The sequence below is a fragment of the Hippocampus comes genome, unplaced genomic scaffold, assembly GCF_001891065.2.
Source record: "Hippocampus comes isolate QL1 unplaced genomic scaffold, H_comes_QL1_v1.1 scaffold261, whole genome shotgun sequence".
Classification (NCBI taxonomy): domain Eukaryota; kingdom Metazoa; phylum Chordata; class Actinopteri; order Syngnathiformes; family Syngnathidae; genus Hippocampus; species Hippocampus comes.
In genome coordinates, this window is record NW_017805824.1 from 3,291,420 (window position 1) to 3,317,747 (window position 26,328).

Below are 26,328 nucleotides of genomic sequence, written 5' to 3' on the forward strand. Positions count from 1 at the left end.
TAGATTTGGTTTCTGTAAACCTGCAGATCCCGTATTTTAATATTCTGGCTAGTTTAGTAATGGTACATGAATATTTGTAAGGAAGAGACTTTGCAGTTCAACTCTCAGAAGGATTTAGTAGTCTCTTTGCAAACCCTGCAGTGAAGCACCAAATAGAGCAGGGAAGAAAATTGATCTGGAGAAGTAATCCTGTCCACGAAATACACTGCTTTTAATTTTGTTCGACTTTTTGTGAGAACAGGTTGTTGAAGTAAATGCCACCCACAGTGATCTGATTGTCCTCAGTAAAGTGCATCACATTGTCCTCGTGCAGGTATGAAGGCTGCGCAATGTATTATGATAAGCAGATGAGCTACAGTAAACAAGTGCACGGAATATTCTAGCTTTCCTATTCTCCTTTCTTATCTTGTACTTTCTGCGGTTTGGAGTCCTTCCAGCCGACCTTCGCTTTTGCTCTGTGGTTTTGTTCAGGAGATTTTCATCTCCCTCTTCATCGTGCTTGGAGACTGACAGCTAAGCTCAGGTATGAAAACAAACAAGTGGGCGAGGAATTGACTGGTGAAAAGAAATCCTTCACTAATACACCTTACTCTGCTTTTTGCCTGTTGCCGCTGTCGATGCCGAGGGCCAACAACATTTGTGAGGAGACAGTGGAAGATCTCAACGCATGACCCCTTAAAAGACCGTTCGGCATGTTAGGCTCAAGTGTCCCGGCTTTTAAAATATACTGTGCTTGAATTAGCATTGCTCAATCTGCTTTCAGCTTTGCTGTCACTTTTTTCATGCTATTTGTTTGCTGGACGTGCACGATCACCCCAAGGGGAAAAGGTATTTGAGGCAGGTTCCAACATAAACAGAGAGGGAGGATGTTTTTTCATCGGTTAAAAAAAAAAAAAAAAAAAAAGGGAAAAAATGGGCCAAGGGTCAGCTGGGTTACACCGATTGTGAAATGGAATTATTTTCTCTCCGCTGTAGAACAATCACAAGACAGAGCAATGACAAAAGGTTGTCAGCTCATTATAATTGGAGGAGCAAATGGTGAGCGATGAATACGGAAGATACAAGGCCACACATCCAGTACGGACTTTCATTCTCTTTTATTCATCTCCGGCCTACAGGCATGTTTGCCTTTTGTGCCGATTTTTAACCAAACAATGAATGGTGCATCTGATTCATCATAACACTTAAGATCTTAATCTGAAGGTGTTTTCTACTTGGCACCTTTGTTTGTGCTTTAATTAGGCGGACCTTGTGAGTCTCCAACCCTGGGCTTCTTTTTAATTGCCCGCATTTACATCAGGCCAACTTCAAACGCGGCGAGGGAGAGAGAGCGAGACATTTGTAAGCGGGGGCACAAAGCAGCCCTTTGAAATGTCTACAGTCGTATAAAATGGTACGCTAATTAAAAATCTAAGTCTGCCACTGTGATAGCAGAAACATTTCTATGAGGTACCAAGGTGCACAGACTGTCTCTATAACTCATCAACAGACACAATGTTTACTTTCAGACTGTTTACAGACCATCAACTGATCTTCTCTAGACTCTAAATTCAATCAAACGGGTTTGTAAAAGCCTAAATCATATAAATTGTTTTACACTTTCTGGAATGACATACAAAGTGTGTCAGAAAGGCTCCTGGACTGCATGATGTCACAAAAGATAGATTCCAAACCCGTGACAAAGTGACACCTTGAGCATCTGACACTTCTCGGCCGAGAACAACATCGCTGTGCTGTAGCAACCCAACCTGGCTCCATGTGATTTTTTATTTTTTTTTCCTCCTCTTGTCGCAGCGGTCCCCAGCCCCGGGCCGCAGACCGGCACCGCTCCGTGGGTCATTTGGCCACACAGAAAGAATAACTTACTTTCATTTTATTTATTTCAAAATCTGAAAGATATTTTATTTTGAAAAATTACCAGATCCTCTGTTACATCCTTCTACAGTATGTCACTTTGACGCAGGTCAAGGCGTGCTTCTCGGTCACGTGATAGGTTACCGCTAATATGAAACCCAGGAGCTAGCAAAATGTGTAAAAAACAAACGTCTTTGGGAAGGGGAAAAGGCCCAGCCAGGAGAGAGAAGAGGAGCCTCCGACTTTCAAGAAAAAGAAGGCTACATTTAATAGACAGTGTCATGAGTCCTACTTAAAATAACGGGCGATTCCCATGCACCAAGCCCACGCTGCATAATATGTGGTGATGATGAGTCGTATTTTTCATGCACTTTGTATTTGCGGTGTATCTTATTTTGAAGGCACGTTTAACCATTGCCATAGCGACCAGCGAGTGTTGCAGCCTTAAAGGACGTTCCTCGTGTCATGATTCGGGTTTATTATTACGTTTAGAAAAGACCACCGTTTTCATGCAGGTCATATCGTATTATTTTGTTGTATTTATTCGTCACACCTTCAAGGACGGTCCCTGAACATATTGTCTGACATTAAACTGGTCCGTGGGGCAAAAACGTTTGGGGACTGCTAATCAAGAGGACCCGTTTTGAAGATGTGGAAGACATTATGATGGTGGAGCTGCGGACACTTCCCGAAGAATCCTTCCGGGAGTGCATGAAAGCATGGCAAAATAGGCTGAGATAGTGTGTTAAACTCCAGGAAGATGATTTCTAAGATGCAGGTCATAGTTTGGACCAAAGATATATCTGTTGTGATATGAGTCCTAGTACTTTTCTGGCACACCTCGTACAGCACAGTATGGACAAGCAGTCTACTGCCTACTTGTTTTGGTTGACGTTTTACAGAACACCTATTTGTCATTGTTTAATTCGGTATAGATTTTAGAAAAATCGATATTTCAAAAGTGATTTGAAAAAATATAAAATACTAGCAGCGTGATGATGATTTAGTTTTTGTTTTGCTGGAAGGAATCACGAAGGAGGAGATGAAGAGCCGGTGACAGCCCGGTGTTATCAGCCAGCTGCTATTGTGCTTTTGTGTGCTGTATAAACACTCCAAAGTACTCAGTAACAGTCGGTGCTAAGAACTAAGAAGCAGCCCTGCCCATGCGCGGCCCACCTTCACCATGTCATAAACAACCTTTTTCGGGGAGTACTGATTTGTGCTTTGCTGTACTGTGCGCAGGACGGGGCGTTTACTGTCAGAGTGGAGACATTCCACCCCGATGCCGACTCGGTGAGGAGACGATTGTGCTCCTCTCCCCTCTGAGCGGCATCTCTCCTGCTCTGTTTACATCAAACACACGCCAGATTCAACAATTACCGGGGTGGCAATAATGCTCCGCAAGTGCTACAGATGAAGAGCTCAGCTCAGGAAGGGGACGACTACACTATGTTGTTCAGAGACTGAGAATGGGTGTAAATTGTCCGGAATTAAAGAGGCAGCACTTTGGAGAGAGTTGGACATTCCAACAAAAGATAAATGGGGGTGGGGGGGGGGAATCTCAGTAAAGAGTGCAGCCAAAGGCCTTTGTCTTCTGTAAAAGTAAAAGCTTGTTTCTGAGATTACGCAGAAACTGACAGGAATGACGGACCCGTTGGGTTATTTGTGCTGCACGTTTGATGTTCTTGATGCAAGCCGCCATACTGTATGTTACCTTTGACATCAGCTAGGAGGTCGCTTGTGTTGAGCCTCTCCATCTTTTCTTTCCAGTCTTTAGAAAGTAGTTTCTCCATGCAGGATGAATCTGTAATATCAAAAGAAAAAGAAAAGAAAAATGACACACTTGCTTTGATGTAAGGAGCAAGTGAGAGAAGAGCTGAGGAAGAATGTGAGGCGGCAGTCGGACATTGCAGGGATAGTGTAAGGGCACCCATTAATTGGAAGGCAAGGACTGAGACTCGGCACGTCTCTGCAGGCACGTGGCTGCCAATGATGAAAACAATTAACATTTGTCCAGCAGACAATGAATCAGAGGAGGAATGGCAGCAATCTGCCACGCTGTCGCTGGGGCAACTGATAAAGAACACACTGGGCCAGCTGACCCAAAACCGGGCCATCCCGGCACTGCTTTTGAGGTCAACTTGTTCCCATCAAACACCGGCAGCGGACGCGATCCTCCACCTTGAGGCTCCGTGTCTTTAATTGCATCAACCCGCCTGAAGAATTGATTCGAATGATTCTTTGGAATTTCAGTCTGCTCCATTCCAGTCGTCCAGTCGGGAGCCAAACCAAAAGCATCACTCTGAGGCAAACCCCAGAGTGATGACCTCAAAAGAAATGGCAAGTCGAAGCACATCCTCAAAAGGCTTCTTCAAACATTGAAACCACTCAAAGACACTTTTTTGGTAGCAATTCGGCATACTTTTAGAATGGTTGTCTGTCTCTATAAGTGCTCTGAAATTGATTGATGACCAGTCCAGGGTGCAGTCTGCTTTTTTGCCCAAAGTAAGCCGGCATAGGCTCTCGCTTCCTGCGAGCCTGAGCAGGATAAGCGCGATAGAAAATGGACCTATTAGTCGTGCCTGTGAATATGCTCCTTCGTCCGGGTCATTTTATTCTCAGAGCATTGATTTGATTGTAACTGGACTGGTCTTGGTTGTCTTAGACGTTTCGCCTCTCATCCAAGCAGTCTTCAGCATATGTTTGAGTGAACCATAACAGTCCAGTTGCAGTCAATTCAATGCCCTGAGCATCCCAAATGACTCCTTGTCTATGAATTACAATTTGGTATAAAATTCTAGTTAGAACAGGCTTTTTCATTTGAAAGTAGGGTACGACTTTTCTTCTCACTTTCATCACATTCGAAAGCAGAGTTGGGCGCACTGCACCAAATGATTGTTCGCTTTGATCCCAAATGTTCTAAGTTTTATTTGTCAGTCTTCATCTCTTGGCTCCGCTCTGACCAAGTAAACAGTATTTGCTACCCCTGGCAACAAACTAACTTCAGAGGGACTGGGGAGTAACAGGGGGTCACTGGTTGTTGTTGCCTTGTTTAAGGAGGACTTTCTCAGAGATCAAGCAGAGGGGCCATTTTGTTTGATTGTCCACTTCCTCCAATCCGATGGGGTCGACGGGACGTCTTCAGATCAGGGTCATTATAACATTATTTCTGCTTTATTGACTTTCCAATTCCCAGCTCACAGGGTGTCCCCTTGACCCAATGCGGAAAGAGTGAAAAGGCTACATGTCTTTGTGCGTATTGCAACTTCCTGTGTGGCACAAAGATCACAGCATTTAAAAGGCCTGGGCCTCACCCCAAGTTCGGGAAGGAAAAACAAAAGCCTCTCAAATGATTGTCCTCTGAGAAACATCAATGCCTGACATTGCACCCCGAAGCACGGCGAAGGGCTTCTCTTAAAGGTGGATGAAACGAACACCGTCAGCGTATGTCAGGAGGCACGCATATGCTCCTGTTTTTCCCCTTTGCATACATCCACTCTCATGACAGATGCCGCTCCAGCGCTTGATCATTAAGGAATGCGCCAACTGGTGAAGATAATGTGGTGCCAGCTTCCATTCTACTCCAGCCCTCGCCCTCCCTTCCACCTCCCTCCCAGGAGAACAGCCACTCCCTCACTTCTCCAGACCCGACCTGCCAAGTGTTCCGACAGGAGAGGCTGCAGCTGGAATGCACCGCTGTCCTCCCTGCCTTCCACCTGGAAGAACTGAATAATGGGCCTGGATTAGTCAATAAAATAACTCCCAGACACTTTTCAGTGTTTAGACGCTGTCAACAAAACACCGAGCCGAGTGAATGCAGGCACACAATTTTAAACCAGGTGTGCGTAAAGCAAACAGACAAAAATTTCAATTAATGAAAAGAATGCGATTTCACTTTGTGAAATGCCTGTCTGCTTTCTCTGGAGCAATTATAAATGCCGGCGGTTGGTATTGACAAAATAATTATTACCTTGACACTGAATCCTAACATAGTCATGATGAATTATTCCCGACAGTCCAAACACTATTTGATTGCCACAAGCGACTCACTCACAAAATGTTAGTGTGCATTTTTGGAGTGGAAAGGTTTGCTTCTTTTTCCCTTCCAATACAAGGACATCATATTGTGGCAAATTAATTCCGACAAGAGAAGAGTCTTACTGTATGTGTTTATTTTTATTTTCTTATGGGGGCTCTCTCACACCCCCCACCCCTCCCGTTGCTTTTCCTCCCCTCTACCGATAAAATGCTCTGTAGCTCGGGAGCAGGCCATTCAGCTGGGATGAGAATGGAATGAAAACAATAGCCCTTATCAGGCGTTTATTTACATTTTCCCAGCATCGCTGCACTAGACAGCTTGGCTTGTCACCAAGCCCACATCACCCCACTGGACCCGGACCAACTTTCTCCAGCCCCAGCGATTCCAGCGCTCCCTGCGGACCCTCGCCTGGCACGGACCTCCTCCGCTCTGCAGCGAGCACAGATAGCAACATACAAAACTACAGGAGTGTGTGTCCAAGACGTGCTCCCATTGAGAGGGGGAATGCTTTTTGGACTACTAAGCCTGTCTGGGCCGCATTGTCCCCTCCGGGGCTGGTGCTGTGCTGCTGGAAATATGCCCTTAACCTTTTTTTTTTTTTTTTTTTTTTTAGTCTCTGAGACTTTTTCAGTTTCCAAGTGGCACTCTGAAAGTGAAGAGTCATCTGCCAAATGTAATGTTCATCTTCCGTCACAACTATCGTTTTCCTGTAGACATACATGATCTTATTGATGCGGGTGACACTTAACACCGAAAAGATGAGACGATAGAAAGTAGAGTTCCTCCCCCATCTCCGGTCATAATAACAAAGTGACGTGCAGCAAAAAAAAAACTGTTTCTGGGTTGTACGCGCGACAAAAAAACAGCTCGGCAGTTGCCAATCTGCAGCACATGTGTCAGCAATGTTCCTCCGATATTTTGTCAATAAACAATAATTGCTTGTCTGCACTGTTTTGCTCATTTATCTGCACCGTCATCACTTTAAAGTGCCTTTGGTCAATCTTCATGAAAACTGGAGGTCTTGTTATAAGGTTCCACAATTTTACACAAAAAAAGTGCAATATGTTTCTAAAAATGTGTTTCCTTTATTATTTTTGATTTTGGCATGTCTGACACATCAGAAAAGCTAACTAAATGTTGAAAAAAAAAATCAAATCAGTTGGCTGAAAAAAAATATATATATAAATGATTTTGCACATATATTGAAGTCCAGTCTATATTCAAGAAATCATTGAAAGTCTTGACACTCCATTTTTTTGACGCCAACACAACACCATGTTTGAAAACGGCCCGACCAAAATGGTTTGTTACAACACGCTGCCAACGGGTGTTTGATTACAGTGTGTTGTCAGCGATGAAATTGTTTCAACTGTCTGCCGCCACATTCCCAGCTTCTCCGTGCGCACCGTCCCCCTGGGAGAAAGATGATACTCGCCTTTGAGTGTTTGCTGAGCTAAAAAGCCACTGGCAGAGAGGAGAGGACTATCTAGAAAGAAATTAGCCACAAGTCAAGTATAACAGTCTGTGGGGGATATTCCGAAGGATTTGCAGCCTCGCGTTCCATGCTAAGCGGCATCTCTTCTTATTCACTATAGTCGGCGGTCAGCTTCAGCTAAATGAAAGAAAAGCCAAAGCACGGACTCTGTGTCTTTGGGCTGCGGCACCACGTATGTATTCTGTGGTGCCAAATTTGGGAGGAGATGGAAATTCATACAAATAGCCACTGCACCAAATTTGTCACCGTAGACTGACCATGAGCAACAGAAGTTGAAAGTCTGGGGAGGAAAATTAGTGTTCCCATATTGAGAATAAGCACAGACGGAAAAAAAAAAAAAAAGACGTTTTTTTTTCATCTCTGGACCCTCCGCTCAACATAATATTACTTTTGCTAGTGAAGAAAAAGGAAGATGAAAGTCAGTTCCACCAACATGTTGTCATTATTTGCACAAAGCATTGCAGTTCCAAAAGTTCCAAAAAGAAGTCTCGCTTTCTCGGAACAACAATAACGTTTGATCATCTTTTGTACTTTAATGATCTTACTATTGTATTGTACTGTCATATTGTCAAATATATATATATATACTTGAAAAAAAACCTTGCATTTGAACAGGGGTGTGTCGTCTTTTTATATCCGCTTTCGATTGCAACAATACGAAAATGATTGACGTGATTGTTGATTGCTGACTTCTGCTCCTCGCCGCCCTGCTGCATAGTTTTACAAAAGCACACAGATGAAATTGGTTTGCTTCTCTCTATCAGAATGCATTTTTCTTTTATCTTTTCTGACATAAAACACTATGAAAAGCTTGTTCAGTCAGAATGTGAAGAGAGAGAAAAGGATTTAGGAAGACAGAGCAGGATGAATGGCAGAGATTACGTCTCGCACATGTTCACAGTAAATCAGCTGTTAAAAGGCGAGAAAGGATTAATGGGGATGTTCGGGAGGAAGTACTGTATTAAGGAGTATCTATCGAAACTATTTTACGAATCTTCTTTAACATACACAGTCCGTGTATTTTATTGACATTTGCATGTATAAGTAAATTCTCTGAATTCCATAATGTGTCCATGCAAAAGAAGATGTGGTGCTGTTGGTATCCTTAAAAGCGCTTCCCTTTGTGTGTGCATTTAACATTACTGACAGACTGAATCCTGGCTCACATGTCTGTGAATGGCAGTCAGACAATGACAGACTGACATTTACAGTAATTTGCCATCCTCTCTCCACTGCATGGGAAACAAATCAAAAGTCGAGATTGATGGGAGGGGGGGAAAAAAAAGAGAAAGAAAATGACTGACATGCTCTGAGGAGTCCTTTGAATATCTTAATCACAGACACCCTAAAAACAAGACCCCCATCATCACCGCAAATAAAACATAATAATCACAAGAGGCAGGCAGGAAAGTGAAATGCCGAGCGAAAACATGTTTTTGTCATTCAGGCGGTAGTCCCCGAGACAACAGCTGTTAGCGCCACAAATACTCCTGAACTCTCCATAATCATGGCGTTATTGAAGCGAAGACAAAAAGGGCGCTAATTGCAAGGGAGCAATCGGAACGCGATAGGTTACACACCCGGGTGATGCCGCACAATACAAATGCTAAAGAGGGAAGGGGGAAAAAAAAAAACATTCGGAGCACAACAGTGTGTTGTCGCTCATTTTCAGGCAATCACCTTTACTCGTTTTCAACAGTTTTAATAACCTCTACCATTTCAAGAAGACTTTTTTTGGTGCAGTTAAATAATTTGAGCTTCCAAATGTGTAATTACTTGTTCTGGCATGCATAAGTAAAAAGGTCCACCTCCTTGAGACATGGCAGACTATTGTGGAGCACCTGCACCTTAACTGAGACCTAATCATTATTCCGCTCATTGAACATCGCATGTTCGCCCCCTTCCGAATATCTCGCTGGCTCACGTAATCATCGAACGGGATGTACCTCATCTCAGGTTCTCATACGTCCCGGCGCGTTGCGCTTTCTTCCTGGCTTTATTTGATCTGTGGCTGTTTATCAACAAGTAGCTCATTTTTTTTTTTGATTGCATTTTCTAAATTGTAAATCATAGCTCTTCCCTTGGTAACGTGTTTGCTTCACTTTTACCGTTCTTGCACTTAAAGACATTGGCACACATGGGTGCATTTTCGTCATTTTTGCTCAAGGCAAACCCGGTCATGGGCTACATTTGTGTATTATAATGGTTTTGAATATTAATATTGAGCGGCAACTAAAACTGAGCTCAGGTCCTTAAAATCCTTTAAAAATTAAAATGATATAACAAGTGGATCTTCGCAACACTTTTTCTGGAATTGATAACGAGTATTAATCAACAGTTACAGTCACCATTTCAAATGCTTTCATATTGCTTTGTGAAAAAACACTCGTGTCACTCTATACTGCAGCCTCATTGGCTGACACAGACAACAGTGCTACTACGAGCAAGATCATGTGGCTATTGTTGGCGGTTACGTGCATTCTATGTCACAGCGAAAAAAAAGCAAAACCATTGGTCGTGTTCGTTTTTCCCACAATGCGCTAGCAAGATTGTTTTGAAGCCCTCTTCGCGAATCAAGTCGAAACATGAGTAGTAAGAGATGATGGAATGGTCCATTGCATGAGAAGGTACAGGGAGCACTCCAAATTATTGTGGTAGATTGAGCATTTTGATGTGGTTTTTAAGCATGTGAACTGTGACTTAAACAAGAACAAAACACATATGAATCCGTTTTGATGAGGCGTTTGGAAATCTCAGCGGCCCTGGCAATTGACTGTGTATCCCAACTCCTCAATTTGCAGGCCTTGAGTCTGCTAATTGCCACACCATAGTAAGAATGGACTTCCCTCAGCAAAGGTGCATATATGTGCCATCCAACAAACATTTTTTGCTCGCTTAGCTTATTTTTTTTCCAACGACGGTATGTACACTGCTCAATGTAACCTCCCTCTTCTCCCGTGCCTTCATGCGCGCAAGGTTTTAATCCTGTCGTGGTGACCTGGCCATTTGGAGAGGCCATATACACAGACGCAGCACCCCGACCCCTCTAAATACACGTGTCTATCAAGCACATATGAATTAAGCATCCCCAGGAGGCTTCACCTCCTGAGCCGAGCTGCATGTGACTTCTCCCGATCCATTTTACTGCAGCACTCGCTGGCAATCAGGCTTGAATTATTAAAGTGAGCAGTGAGCAATGATCAATTCATCGCGGCCCTTTCTCACAGCCCGCCCACTCGTACCTCAGCAGAAATGACATTGAGAACACTTGAGTATGCTTCCAGACAATGCACATAAATGTGACTTACGTCCGACCCAATATGTCAATAATCAGAAGTGTACAGGCTGAGCCCATGGCCAGAAATGCATTCTGAGCAGTGCTGAGCACTTGCACTTTGTCTTATTTTTTTCTCAAAGTCCCTGTTAAGTAAAAATGAAGATGCCTTCGAAATTTGGCAGAGACGTGTGTTGTTAACAGCCCTGCCAAATTTAGAAGATTAAATTAAGCTTCAAAATTATGAAAAATCTATTTGTTTTCTCCACTCTCAAATGCTATTGCCGTATCAGTTCAATGCACTGACACCACACCCCGCTCAAATGTCAATCAAATACGACGACTATGAACTGAATGCTACTTTGTCTGGCATCGCCAAGCCGCTGTCCAGACACCGTCTACCATTTTGCGCTTAAACATAAATAAATAATGATCTCGTTCTTCCGCCTTCTCTCTGAGAAGTGCATCTACTCACAGTGACAACAAGGCACTCTAAAGCAGCAACACCAGCCTCAAGGCTCGGTCCACATGCCGGCAGTTGAGTTGGGCGATGTTTACATTAATAATAATTGCTTTTCTACCTTTTTTCTTTGTGGCATGCATGTGTGACTCAAGATTGGCAATATGAAGCAGCGAGCTAAATGCACATCGCAATTTCGTTGGATAAATGCTGATGTGAGCAATGGCACTGAAGTGTTTATATAGTAGTAGTCTTTGGAAATGTTTTCAGCAATTATCTTCAAACATGTATAATATATTTTGAAACAAGTCTACGAATCCACTTTACGGTGTCTTGAAGTAATGTAAAAATATTATAAGAACATATGAAATTAATCGGGCAAGGCGTGAGCACTGATTTAAAGGTACATCAGCATTAAGGCTTCTGAACATGGAAACAAATCCATTAAAAAAAAAAAAAAAGATGGAAGGGAAGTTTTCAACGCGAGGAACAGAAAAGTTGCGAGAGGGCACGGAAAAGAAAAAAGATGCAATCAAAACTTTGCGAGGAGGCTACGAGGAGCCAAGATAAACCAGTACTCATAGCCCCCAAAACTGCAATCTTCCCTTAAGCCGGAGAGTGGCAGCTGGCAGAACAGCTGGTGAATAGGATTAATGTCAGAAGAATGAAATAAAACTCAACATATGTCCGAGCCTGAGGTGTTGGGACTGTGCGTGATTGTGCCCCCGATGGATGCCATGTGTGCAGCTGGAAGGAGCTGCTGTGCTGCTCCGCACTCCACCCCACAAGGTCACTTTTAAGAACTAGGCCCATTAAATGCTGCGAGAGCCAAATCAACTTTTCTTCCACTCGCTTCTCTATTCCGATGCGGTGAGCATGAGCAGTCAACACTACGGCCCGACTAATTAATTGGCCTGATTCATCGGCTGGCCGATTTAATCGGCCAATATTAGCTCACTGAAAAAGGCAAATATCTGCAGATTTCTACATATTTTTTTTTTTAACTCACTCACACATGACAATACAGGACAAAGATAATGATACTCAATCATTTTCCCCGTTCCCCCAAATATCTGCAAAACAAACAAAAAAAAAATGGGTGATGTTTCTCTCTGTAAAATTAAAAAAATACTAAAATGACAGAGTATTCTGAAATAGCCAAATGCTCTGCTCATAATTTATACATTATTGTTGTAAGTGTTAAGTGAACAAAAAAAAGTTATTTTTTTATTTCTTACGATTATTATTATTATTATTATTATTATTATTATTATTTTAATTAATCTTCCAATTAATCAGTGATCAGAATTTTATTTTGTCAATTGTTCGGACCATCGTCGATGCACTAATCAGGGAAATAAAATAAAACATTTGTGTTCTATGTCCAATGACAAAAGTCAAGTCAAATCAAACAATCAAATAAAGCATAATGCTAAAAAAAAAAAAAAAAAAATAGCAATAATAATCTCTTAAGTGAATTAATTGGATTTTGTGTGTGTGTGTGTGTGTGTGTGTGTGTGTGTGTGTGTGTGTGTGTGTGTGTGTGTGTGTGTGAATGGTTACTCAATGGTGTTCGACATTACTTACAGTGCTGATCATCATCATCACTTTCCAAGATGAACATAACATGTACTTGATTAAAATTTATAATTTCCATTTGATGTCGGTAATCATTTGGGTCCACACACTGTAATAAATGAATGTAATTTGGGACAAAAATTTCATTACCGGGAGAGATTTCTTTTTTTGGGGTGGGGGGGGGCTGCCCTGCAATTTAACTGTCAAATATACACTCGCCAACTAATCAATGCTGGAAAAACATTCCCATTTATTCATCTATGTTAATAGATGTGTGAGGGAAAGCGTCAGGCGCTGTGATCATGGCCGTTCAGTGTGATTTAGCAAATTAATGGCTGCCTAACGCTACAAGGACAAAAAGAAACTAATAGGATCCACACGAATGCATTATAATTTGCAATGACGCCAAGTGTCTTGTATGGACACCAAAAATGTATTTGATCATCAACGCTGGATGCTGGCGAAACTCAACCATCACATCAGGTATGAAAGAAACTCACAAATTACATTACAACATGGAGCCACGTGCGGTACTAGAAAAGTCAGCGTGGGTGGGAACATATTCCCAGTACATTAAATTTCACTTTAGCAAATGAACTAAAGTCAAGGCGAGAGCGTATTTCATTTCTCCCGCAGTTCATTCCCACTTTTAAAAAGTAGTTAAAAGATAATTATTAAATCTCAAACTCGGTTTGTTTACTGAGATGCCAGAATTCAGGACACACAGTTTCTGTTTACTTTAACTTAAGACCAAAGGTCAACATCTTTTTTAATAATGAATGTTCAATAAGAGGTGCATGCACCAAATTCTCTATGTGTATTATCAGACCGCAAGCAACTATTTAAACACAATGTGTGAGAGTTAAAGCCTTCTGCAGAGTAAAAAGTATATGTTTTCCACACAGGCATGGCTTTCCATTTAGGTGGGAGATACTACAGTATGAAGTCACATTCACGATTAAACATCCCCCCCGCTGTTGCTGTCTCAATGTGCTGTTGTTCAAGTGGCTTCATCCACAGTAGAAGCTGCATGTATTTTACTCTTGAATTGGCCCGTTTCCTTTCTGCAGGAGACTGAGCCACGTCTACCGTCTTCGACAGACAGAACACTTTGTTTCTTGCGGTTGACTGAGCTCACTCAGGAAAACTGACCACACAAATATTGACAATGTCTATAAATAAAGCATAACAAATGTCTCTATTTTAAGCAAGAGGCCCGGCCATTCCACCGTATCGATGCCGTTGGCATCCCCAGGAAATAAGATGTATAAACGCACAATAAAATGAATTGTATCGTACTTTTTTTTTTTTAAACTAGGCAAAGTGTCCTGCACATTGATCTGAATACATATTCAATAAAAAAATTTCAAAGGTTTGCCCACTGCCCAAAGACAGCTGGGATCGGCTCCAGCACGCCCGCGACCCTCGTGAGGTTAAGCGGATTAGAAAATGGATGAATGGATAATTTAAAGTAGACTTTGAACACTGGAAAAATAGCATTTGATGCCTTTCGCTGCCTAAAATGAGACTTTACAATGAAGGAGGATAATTAGAATCGCTTAGAAATGTTGTATTTTTCACATATTTGTGTTACCCTGCATCCTAAATTATACTTTAAATGTATTTTCTTTTAAGGAAAAAAAAAACCTTATATGTTACCCTTATATGTTAAGCCCTCTGGAAAAAAGTCAATATTCCACAACTCATATGGGCCACAAGAAGCTGCACTACTGATATTTCAACTGTGGCTGGGAGGTGTTAAAATCTCAGTTCAGTCCACTTTCTTAAATTATTATTATGATTCTTTTTTTTAAACGTACAATTGTTTGAATCGCTGTCAAGTGCTTCGTGTCAACATGCTACGACCATAAATGCCATGTGGCTATTTTTCATGTGAATCCTAATTCAATGCTAAAAACTCCCTCCTGTGACTTTGAGTTCTGCACTCAACTAGTTTCGGTGCAAGAAAAAAAACAAAAAAAAACGTAATCACACGGAAAAAGAAATTTGCATGACATAAGCAAATATGCATTTTGAGTCATTTGGTATATGTATGATCACATCCGGGTTAAAACAAATTGAGAGTGTTACATCATGCAAAAGGCACTGAAAACATTTTCTTCCACACAAAACAAAAAGAAATAAAATAATTTCCCATACTTTTCATTGTGCCATTTAGAGTGTTTTTTTTTTTTAAAGTGTTCTGTCAGCAAAGTTTTGTTGGCTTTTCCCATGGTTTCAAATCTACTGCTTATCATTTGAACTTGATAATATGTACTTGATAATGTGACACGAAAGCCGCCTAAGCTGTGGACTGGAGCAGACAAAAATGATCGTGTACATTCAAAGGGAGATGACATTTGTCAGATAATTATACTCATTGCCACTCAGGCTTTGCAGTGCAATAAAACACATTTGTATTCATTTGGACTGACACGCTCATCCCATCTCCTGGCACTTGTAATGTTATCGAACATGGGGAGAGTGAAAAGAAAAGCAGCGAGTGGGAGGAAACACTTGTTTCTTCCCGAGGGATTAAGGAGTCTCTTTGTTTGTCGTGTTTGACACGCGTGATTGCGGAGAGGAGGAAAACAATGCAAATATGTTAATAGGCCGCAAATACACTCGTTGTCATGTTTGCTCGCGTCAAGGCGGATCTGTGCGCCACATGGCTGACGTACCTGAGATTTACAGAACAAGCCGGCGATGTGCTCTGAAATCATTAGCGAGTCACAGAGGCCGTGTGTGCGCAGGGTGTGGGTTACGTGTCAACTATTTTGATCCCTGGTCAGATGACACCGGCTCCTTTGTGGCGCTGGGTGTATGTGCACAATGTCGGGGAACCGAATGCCACAGCTAGGGCGGCGATACTGAGCTGACACTGCGTACACATCGGCGCTGTACTCCCTCATTTTCCTCCTCGCTCCAACTATTTGAAGTTTGATTGTTTCTCATGCCCCGTTTCACTGGTTAAAGCGGCTATTCTTTACTCAATGGAGACGGCGGTTTCACGCCCCCTGATAAATATAGCAGCATTAATGGCCTCTGCCTTCTTATGTGTCAGCATTTCATCATCATTGCACCTCTCCAAATGCTGCTGTATCAAATAAAACAGTCAAATTGATACTGCGGCTATTTTTCTTTGCGAAACAAAACACAAGGCCCCACCCACCCGGCAGAGGTATAATTAACTAGACTTGATAAACAGTTGACGAGGTATACCGAGGACTCATACGTGCATTCGCCTGTGTGTGTGTGTGTGTGTGTGTGTGTGTGTGTGTGTGTGTGTGTGTGTGTGTGTGTGTGTTGTGTGAGCGAGGACAAACAGGCCTCTGTGTAACTCTGGCTGTGATTTGTCTCGAAGAAACACCCGTTTCCTCCTATCAAGGGGTTCCTGTGCAGCCAGAATGGCCAGGATCACAATGGGAGTTTTGTGCTGTGGCGCGGGTGCAAGGGGGATACCATGAACAGCTGAAACCCAGGAAGATGGCCCCTGGAATGCTCCCCAGCAGTTGCTACTGTTGACTAATCGGAATATGAGAACTGGGGAAGGTGATCTTGAATGCAAAGAATGGCACATTGAAGAAGCAGCTGCTTGTTTTGTCATGTGAATGACGAAGACAGCGGCAGAAAGGGGCAACAAAATCTATATCTTCGCTTGTGTAAAGCGAAACCTGCAGGGACTGCGTCTGTGTGTGTTGTGTGAGGGATCTGCTTTGGAACAGATAGTAAATACATAATTCAAAAGGGGACCAGGCACTCTGTTTAGCCCAAACACCCTCCATTTAGCCCTGGGCTCTGATCTCTGCCTGGCACAGGAGCAACTTTGTCACCAGAGAGTGAGGCTGGGAGACAGATGAAAAACTGGACAAAGGTTCGATGAAGTGAGGTTGACATAAACATAATTAACAAAACAACTGTGGTGGAGCTATGAGATACGATTGACCTGACCGTATGTTATTAAATTTTTATTTTAAAATTTTTATAAAATCTAATAATATGGAGTGGTTTATTTTTTCATTACACAAAACACAAACAAAAAATTTTTCAAGTTCCAAGGCACCCCTTTAGAGGGGTAAAACTTTGGAAGAAGGTTGATTAGATGGGACAAGTGGAGAGTAAGGGGCTGGCTACTGGGCATTTTTTTTTTTCCAAGTTCAAATGTCAGATTGGCAGACTGCCCACGCCGTACAGCCGAAAAATCTATTTAACGTCTGCTTCCCAGGGTGACAAGAGGGTTGATTGGCAGAGAGCAGAGAGCGGCTTTTGATCATATGTCCTAACAAGCGATTCCAGCTCATGTCTCTTCAGCCTGAACAGATCTGCATTACCTATTCAAACAAAAGTGACAGACCAGAGCCTTGCTCCGCTGGGCTGGTGCACCGTGCTGCAGGCCAAGACAGAACACACACACACACACACACACACACACACACACACACACACACACACACACACACACACACACACACACATGCACTCACACACAAAAAAAAAAAAAAAAACGCCCGAAGGCCCCCCTTCTGTAGCTGACATAAACCTGCAGCAAATATTTAATCACACATATTCCTTGCATCAAGATCCATGGCTGAAAGATCTGGATGAAAAAAAAAATGAGCAGCGTATTATAAAAGGGATGGGAAAATGCTTGACTGGTATTTGGCCAGCGTGCGCACGAGGCCTGCCAGGAAGGTCCCGGCCTAAGCAGTAGGATGCTGCACCCGGAGGAAACACAAACAGCTACGTGGCTGAAGAAGGCCTCAAAATCGGCAACCAAGGCAACTGGATTCTCGAAGCCTCATTGCATATGCATGGAGTCAGAGGCTCATGCTCAGATCATTATAACAAAGATTCCTATTAATTAGGTGGGATAAAGCAGAAGCAGATGACACGGCAGCTGGGATGAGATGAGAGGGGAGAAGGGAGGAGAGGAGGGGAGAATATGCATCAGTCTGTCTGGGGCAAGAAAATGAGCATTTTATCATATCAAATATAACACTGTATTTTGTGGAACATCATATTTATTTTTGTTATATCAAGCCTTCTTTTAAAAATAAAAATTAATTCATGATCATTCCAAACGGATGAAATTACCCAGAAATAAACCTGCTGGTGTTATGTCGCACCTGCAGTCAATTTCCTCCGAGGCTGCGTGTGGACTCAGCAGGGGTTCGGGACACTGATGGAGAAAGTGTTACAACAGAGTCGAGAGTTGATCAGTGCTAATCAGGGCCCAAACTATTCTCTTCCCAAGCTTTCCCACAGCCCAGAACCTCATTGAACGCCTGTTGTAATAGAGCATAATGATCGCACAATGATGATCACTCAGCCTAGTGCACAATCATTATACAGTGATAATACACAACCTCACCGGGGGATTACAATTACATAGCAGAGTTAGCGATAAAGGCGATGGTGGGTCCAACGTGGACGCTTTCAGTACACATATTTCTGCATCTTATGGAGCTGTAAATCAATCAGTGTTTGGCCAGTAGTGGTGTTACTGGTCTGGAGCGTCTTTTTTTCAAACATCAAATAGCTTTACAGTCATGGAGCTACGTTTGTGATCACATAGCACTGCAGTGTCCATAGAAGCTCCATTTCCCCAGGCAACCTTAAATGTATCTCTGGAGGCGCAGGCAGAGGTGTGTCAATCACCAGAGACACTCATTGAGAAATGTGTGCTATTTACTGTATCCTGACTTCATAGAAATGTTTATGTTTCTCAGTTTACTGTGTGAACCAAATAGGAAGCTCCTGTCAAAATCCAAGATGTCTAACACAAATTTAAGGACAAACCATTCAGGTATATCCCAGATAAAAAATAATAATCACTTAGCTAAGTTGGTAATAACACTCTCCCAGAGGTGAGAGGGTGCTTGACCGATATGTGGAGGGGCTGAGAAAAAAATCAATTTTCATGACCTCACTTGAGAGGTTCTCTCGTTTTTTTTTTTTAAATAAAAGCATAATACGCACGAGATGTGAATTCAATCTAAGATATGAGTTTTCCCGGAAGTAGAAATTTGGACCCAACTGTCCAATCGCGGTAATTAAGACTTCATGTCAGTAAATTGTTATTTAGTACACTGGATTCGGTGGTCGACAGGTTAGCACATCTGCCTCACAGTGCAGAGGTCCAGGGTGTGTTCAATATAAGATTGGAATTGTTCGTCTCTGTGTACCCTGCGATTGGCTTGGGACCAGTTCAGAGTGTACCCTACCTACTGCCCGAAGAACCGATGATCGTTTTGGATAATGGGTGGATGGATAGATGTCTTGGTGATGACCAAGATTCCCCCACACAAAATATTTCTGTGTTGACTTGCAAAGTAATGATTCAGACTTACATTAGTGCATGATATAAAAGTGCTCTACTTGCATGTGAATCAAACTATGGTCACCTTGACTTTTTTTGATAATGTTAGCTCTTTTTCTTCACCCCGACTTCTCCAAGCACCAATAGTTCCTGACATTTTTAACTCTTGACAACTGCTGTCTGGAGACTTATTCATAAATAATGCATTTACAATAGCTAGTAAGTAAACATGGGGCACAATCGTTAGCCCCGCTGTCAACTGTGCCTATTATGGCTTTTACAGCAAAGGTGACTATTCAGCTAAATGCAGTGCAAGCTGCTTGGAGGACATTTTCATTCATTAGCACAGTCACGAGCACTTAAAGCACTTTAAGGACCCACAATAGAAGAGAAGGGTAGAAGGGTACCGGGAGTAAAAGGCTAGAGATAGAAGATAGAGATCGAAGAATGTCCAAGCCATAGTATGTCCAATCCTGAGCACCGTGTCTATTGTTTTTCATTTATCCAGCTCGGTGATTAAAACTCATTGTGGGACTCAGAAGAATGAAAGATTTTAAAAAAAAAAATGATCCTGAAAAGACATTGAGAGTGTTCTGTTTCTTGAGGTCATCACTTAATCCCAAATCCATTAGGACAATGAACTGTTCAGACCAGGCAAGGGAACCCCAAGAAGAATGGTAGCAGATGGCGAACAGTCTCCGAGGACCTCGGTGATCCCGATCACACAGACACCAAAGCGGCCGAATTGGCCACAACAGTTGTCATGCTTAGATGAGCGGTATATTTAGCTCATCTGTTGCTTGCAGCACATTAGCGGTGTCATTAAGACAACAAATGGCTTCTCTAACCTTCTTGTGTTCTCTCCATCCTGCCCTTTTCAGTCCTCAGCCATATCTCTTTCCATAAACAAAGAAGTACCAATTTGATTTCACTAGTTATCGGCAAGGTTCTCTTTTCGTTTGCCTCGAGAGTCCTTCTCCTTCCTTTTTACAGTAATCACTGATCATCACCACTGAAGCTACCTCAAGTGCTCTCCAAAACTGAGTGTCTCTCAGTTCCGGCAGCATGGGAACAGTATTCTGAACTTTGTGGCCTCTCTTATCGTCTGCCATTTCTCCTTCTTAGAAACTAATTTCCTCTGACAGGGGACTTTATTTTGGTGGCAGTGATACGCAGTGCATGAGGCAGACCATGTCTCTATTATTAACAGGAGATTAAAACAGCTGTATGGCACTCCAGCAAACCCTCTCTCCCTGCAATGACATACGGCCCCGGATTACAAGATGCACTTGACCATTTAAATTTACTGCACTAACCAGGCTTCACCAGCTGGGGTTCATTACCATAACGCCTGGCATTGCTCAGAGTGAAAATCAGCTTGATGAGACACGTACGGTATGAAACTTAATCTGAAGTGCAAGCGTTCTGGAAAGTTGTTTTGTTTCTTTCTCAGCGAAATGGGACGTCTCAAAGATTTTATCCGTAGGCAGTCATATACAGAAAATATCTCTACACCGATTCCTCCTTCAACAATAAGTTCCATACGCCCCATCCGGTGTAATCAAAAGACCACCAACCGAAATCTTAAAAGACTAAGAGAAATTTATTTTTAGGCTAACAGAGGTCTAATTTATTCATCTGATGAAGTGCTTAAGCTAAGAGCTCCCCAGACACTAAATGAGACATGCATTCCCCAAGGGGTTCAACATTTGATTGGATGTAGTTACATTACTACAGCCCTAATTAAGAAGGGGGATGTGTTCCTGCAGCTTGTTCAAATATTTGTTTCTTTCACCACTGTACTCTTTATAGACTGCAGGCTGTGGGAGGGAGACGCCAACATGAGATGTCTTTCAGAAAGGACATGCGGTAGACCTCATCGGGTGATCTCACGGTTTTTGCATTGGCAATGAGACCAAGGTTTGTTTCGAGCAAATTTGACAGGTAAAAAGCAATACCGCGGCAAAGGAGCCGAAGTATGCCTTTGACACAGGAAGAGTTTGAGAGGAAAAGTCACGTATCGCAGAAAGACACATTGGAAGCCGCATCCCCTCGCGGGACGCATTTTTCTTCCTCCAACAGTACACACGGAGAGCGGAGCCCTACCATCTTGCTCTGTCTTTGTCATCTCCTCCAGCTTCTTCTGCTTGAGTGTGTCCACCACGTCTGCCAGGCTTCCTTTGCGGCGCTCCGGAGTTCCAAACGCTGATGCGCTCAGCAGGTCGCCTCGCTCCCGGGCCCCCTCCTCTGGCTTGTGCGGGGAAGTGGAATTGTTGCGGAAGGAGTACTGGGAACATACTTTATTGCTGTCAGATTCCTGTATGAGAAACAAAGGGGTCACAGTGACAAGATATGAGTGGATTCTGGCCTCTTCCTTTGAGCTTTCTGACACAACTTGAGTGTTGTACATATTCATCTGGATGTATGAAATGGCTGCGGTTGCGATTATATATAGCTGCGTTTTTGTGTTCAATAGAACTGGCTGCGCTGCTAAATAGGATTTGATGCGGAAAAATTAGATGAAATGATTAGGTACGCTTGCATAGGGTAAACGCATAATACGTTTTGACTTCAGCTGCCGACACTTGACGGAGAAACCTCCCAACAGTAATTCTTCAAATTGCTCTTGAGTGTGCATTTGTGTTCAGGTGACTGCTATGTAATTTGTTCATTTTCTAGTGCAGACTTATTCTCAGCTGAGTGCCTGGAGACATCGTAAATCTGTGTCCTGTCTCAAGCTGTTGTTGTTTTTTCAGTCCCACCTGTGCATGGTTTAGTAGTTAACTTGGGGTCTTGTCTCTAGCTGGCTTGCTGAGTGCTCCCTGTGCACGAGCACACATGAAGGGAAATGGGAAGATGTCGCTTGAACGGGTGGAGAGGAAGCGAGAGAGAGAGAGAGAGAGAGAGAGAGAGAGCGAGAGAGAGAGAGAGAGAGAAACAGAGAGATGCAGTCCGCAGATGTAAGGTTATCGCCGGCGCACGGGCCACGGCTGAGCGCTACATCTGACAGAAGGTGGTGTTAATTATGGTTTGTGGAGCAGAAGGTCGCTAAGCAGCAAGGAGCCTCTGCCTTTAACAGGGGAACACTTAGGTGTGATTTAAACATTTGCCCTCATAGTAAGGAGAGGAAACATTCTGAAATCCAACAATCAATGTGAGATTTAATCAACAGCGGTGTGGTGTCAATTTCCGGACTTGATGAATAAAACGCGGCCAAGTGGACGGTGCCAATTTCTCATCCCTGCGCGGCATGTCAAGCCCTCGGCAGAGTTGCAGCGGTGCGGCCGGGTGGTCTGGTACCAAGCGCCAGGGTGGCACGACTGACCAAACCGCTGTGCACCTCCCAACCTTGTGTTGAATGATTATGCAGCGTGGCAGAGACAGTGGAGAGTGCTTGAGGCTAGTGGAGGAGTGTTGGCTTAATCAGCTGGCACGGGTTCAGGGCACAGCCTACACAGACGCATGGCACAGCAGTGGAGTCAGGTAATCAGCACACTCTCATTCCTCTCGCCTTATGCCTTTCTATTTTCTCCTCTGTATCATGCCACGCCGTCGTTTGATACTTTTCTCTTGCATAACCTTGTTTTGAGTCACTCTTCTCACCCTTGGCTTTCAGCAATTCATCTTCAGTTGTTTTCATGAAGCGGTCAACTTTTGATAACATTACGGAACTATTTTTCAGAGCTTTTAAACCATGTCATATTTTTTTCTCATTGCTTTCGGAAGAAACGGTTTAACACCATGTTGTCTCACACCTCATAAAGCTTATTCAGCTTCAGTTACCGAAGTACCACTGAGGATGTTTAGGAGGTCGTTCTTCAATGCCTTACACTCGCGTCACTCTGAGATTTTCATATTGAACCTTTTCACGTGATGCCTACTGAGTGTTGTGCTGCAATCCTGTGGTGTTGACTGCTGAGGGTCTTCGCGGCCAACTGCGGAGCTGCTTCAGAAGCCCTCTGGGTGTCTTTACTGTTCTGCCATCTGTCAAAGACAACCACCTGCCTCTTGTGTGCATCTCGCTCACAAGTGCTCACGCTGCCCTTCACTCCGCTAACATCAAAGTAGCTATGCACTTAGAACATACAGCATCTGGAGAGCGACTGCCAATTTAGCTTTGACACAACAAGCCAGCTAACAACACGCGGCTACCAAGGACAAGACATGCTTCTTTTATAGAAACAAGAATGCAAGCTCAAGGGAAGGAGAAAAGGCCAAGTCTTTTGACCATGATGCAGTTGGGATTTGTGTCATTGCTAACGTTTAGGGAAACGTTCCTCTGTTTACTCTGAGAATAGATGACGCTTTCGTATTTGGCAGAGCCGCTTATACGAAGACCTCAGAGGTTTCGTTACTCCGAGGGGCTCGAGCTAAGGATAGAATATCGGCTTCTTTGTACAAGCCGGGGACAATGAGTGCCTACTGAGACCGGATCTGCAACACCACGGGGAGCATAGTAATACCGAGAGTACACTTGAGTCTAAAACTGAAATCCCAAGAATTGAAAGTTATGTGTTTGACAGAGTTTTGCAAACATCACTCTTCTCTTGGTCCCACCATGAGGTAAAAACATTGAAGTAGACTGTGTATAAAATGAAATAAACCTTACTTTTAGAGCCCTACAGATTCATCTGTGGTCTGAACGTGCATAATACGATAGTGAATGTGCAGAAAATAGAGAAAGTCTGTGCACACTAAGGAACGTGCATCAGGGACTTTACCACTCAGCAGATATCTACAATTAAACCAATCAGATGAAGCCGGGGCAAATGATGATTAAAGACAGGAGCTCTGGTGCTAAATGGTCATGTTGCATGGAAAACAAATGTTCTATTTTTTTCCATGAATTATTTGCCCTGGAAAAAGACATCAACTTTTTTTCCCTTTCAAGTCTTGTTTTCTTTCTTCGTTAACCTCAGTGCAGGTGCAATTGTATGTTTTGTATTGTGTCTCACCATGCGCTGTTGGGCAGACACCAAGCTGTCCCAGTCACTCTCTGGAGGTACACTACTTAGCGGCTGAATTTCATCAGGATGGGTTTTTCCATGGAGCAGATTGTGCAGCGGCAGCTGCGGTGTGCAGTGGGCGTCAGTCATCTCCTCTTTTTCCCAAGACAAGTGATCCTGGCTCATGGCCTCATCTCCATCAACCACAGAGGCAAAAGGAGACGTGGCTTGCTTGGAAGACATGACTCTGCTGTAAAGCGACAAAAGGACACTTTATTAATATTAAGTGAATAACCATGAGCGATGCACAAAAACAGGGGTGTTTCCTCAAGGCTTTAAGGGAGTAGCAGAAGTGGCTTTTGGGCGTTAAAAAGCACAGTACAAAACGTGCACCTGTGCTACAACGTTCAACCTGACTGCCTGAGGGGTCTGGGGCAGGCTGTGGGGTCCCTAATCTTTTGTTTAATGCAGATGGATGGCTTGATCTCGGCCTGGAACAGTGCCTGCTTGGGGCCTGGGCCAAACCCCAAGATACTCATGCAGCGGGTCAGTCAGACAGCGGGGCTATCAGCCAGGAAAGAAAAAAAAAATCACAAATAATTTAACCATATTTGCATTTAAAAAATATATATTTTTTTTACAATTCTTTTTCTTCTACCCTATTAATGTTGCGCTTGAAAAATAAACTTTATTGCCGATTTGTTAACATAATTGGGTCAGTTTGATCCCTCCGCTAAGCTTCATGCTATAATTACATATATGATTTTAATTGACTGAACAGTGACATGGGTGTGTTTTGAACTACTTCAAATGGCCAGTCTAGGTGGCTGACTTGTCTATTCAAGTGTTGCACATTCACATGCACACATTGCTGCACTGTGACAGATCAGCCTGAGCAGGGAGTGGGCCCAAACAAAGGTGGCCTAAGTTCATGTCATGTGTCTCACCAGCTGAACAAACAAGTCCACGAAGTCAGGTAGCTGGCTGAAACCTGTCTGTCTGTCAATGCTTCGGTCCATTAGTGTGCCCGCATGTGTTGCCTCCTTTGTGTAGTGAGACTCGACCTTCAATTGTAATCAGCCAATAAATAGCTTCCTGGCTTGTGTATTATTGAAAATCCCCAAATCTGAGAAAAAAACACTCAGAATGCACGTTACAATCGTAATCGAGGGCTGAGAAATGGGAGTTCGATGGGGAAGGCGTGCGCACGTGTGCGCACTGGGGGACATTCAAGCGCTCGTCTTCTGACGTATTTTTTATTCATGCGGCCAAAAAGCCCGAGCCTGGAGTGCAACAAACGCCTTGTCCTCAATGGAGTGTGAGAGCGAAACAAAGCACTGCTTTTGTATTACACAGTAAATCAAGTGGCATTATTTTACCGCTAAAATATTCAGTCTCCCAGGCACTTTTACTTGAGTCTCCAGCCATCAGTCAAACCGCTGAGGCGTGAGCAAGACAAGGGGATGGAGGGAGAGCGATGGAGACTCCATCCTCCTGTAACATGTGTCTACAGCAATCTTGTTAAAGAATGCAACAGATCTGCGGCAGGCTCCATAACAGTATTTGTCAGCAGGAGTTAATAATTTATTAGAAGAGCAAGGAGGTTCGGTGCTCAGGCAGCTAAAGAGTGGGGAGAACTGCCTCGGCCCCGCCCCCTCCGCTGACAAGCCCCATACAATACCACCTCATATCATTGAAAGGGGAAATATTTCTTTGAAGATATCTAATGGCAAGTACTGTATGGCATTTTATTTCTCATACTGGAGCGGGGATCACAAGGCAACGTGATCTAAAGGCTTTTCACAGCAGCGGATCGACGTTGACACAATAAAAGCAATTTACGAGGAGAAAATAAGAAGTTATATTCATTTCAGTGTGGGTGTACATATTAATGAATCATCTTCTCCAAAAGAAATCACACTTTTTACAAGCTTGGCCTCCAATGCAAACAAAACAGCCGTGTCTACATTCTGGAACTTTTGGCATGACTTAACCTCAGTCAGTTTCTTCCCAAAAAACAAGCTCCAACTCTGCCTTTATATGGTAAACAGAAAAAAAAAACGTGGTGAGCTTCAAGTTCATAAATCCTTGACAGGCTTACCATAATTCATGCTTGATTATGCCATAACAATGGACAGCTAACAAACCAAACTAATCAATAAGTGCATGAAGTGCTGTCTTTCGTGCCCACTTTGCCCAAGACAAAGTCCCAGTGATTTTGAAGACGGCAAGCCGCCACAAGAGGAAGGGTCAGCTCTCTGTTTGTGTGTGTGTGTGTGTGTGTGTGTGTGTGTGTGTGTGTGTGTGTGTGTGTGTGTGTGTATGTGTGTGTGTGTGTGTGTATATATATATATATATATATA

The 26,328-nt window shown here is 43.1% G+C and overlaps 1 protein-coding gene across 3 annotated transcripts in view; it reads right to left on the bottom strand.

Moving 5' to 3' along the window:
- The window catches only part of sox6 (SRY-box transcription factor 6), a 150,126-nt gene that overhangs the window by 77,560 nt on the left and 46,238 nt on the right, over positions 1–26,328 (bottom strand). For all 3 annotated transcript variants that reach the window (XM_019886918.1, XM_019886920.1, XM_019886919.1), the window contains 3 exons: positions 23,975–24,215; positions 21,126–21,336; positions 3,569–3,658 (listed from right to left, as the gene is read on the bottom strand). In XM_019886918.1, the coding sequence (XP_019742477.1) occupies positions 3,569–3,658; positions 21,126–21,336; positions 23,975–24,215 (542 nt within the window). The remainder of the gene's footprint in view (positions 1–3,568; positions 3,659–21,125; positions 21,337–23,974; positions 24,216–26,328) is intronic.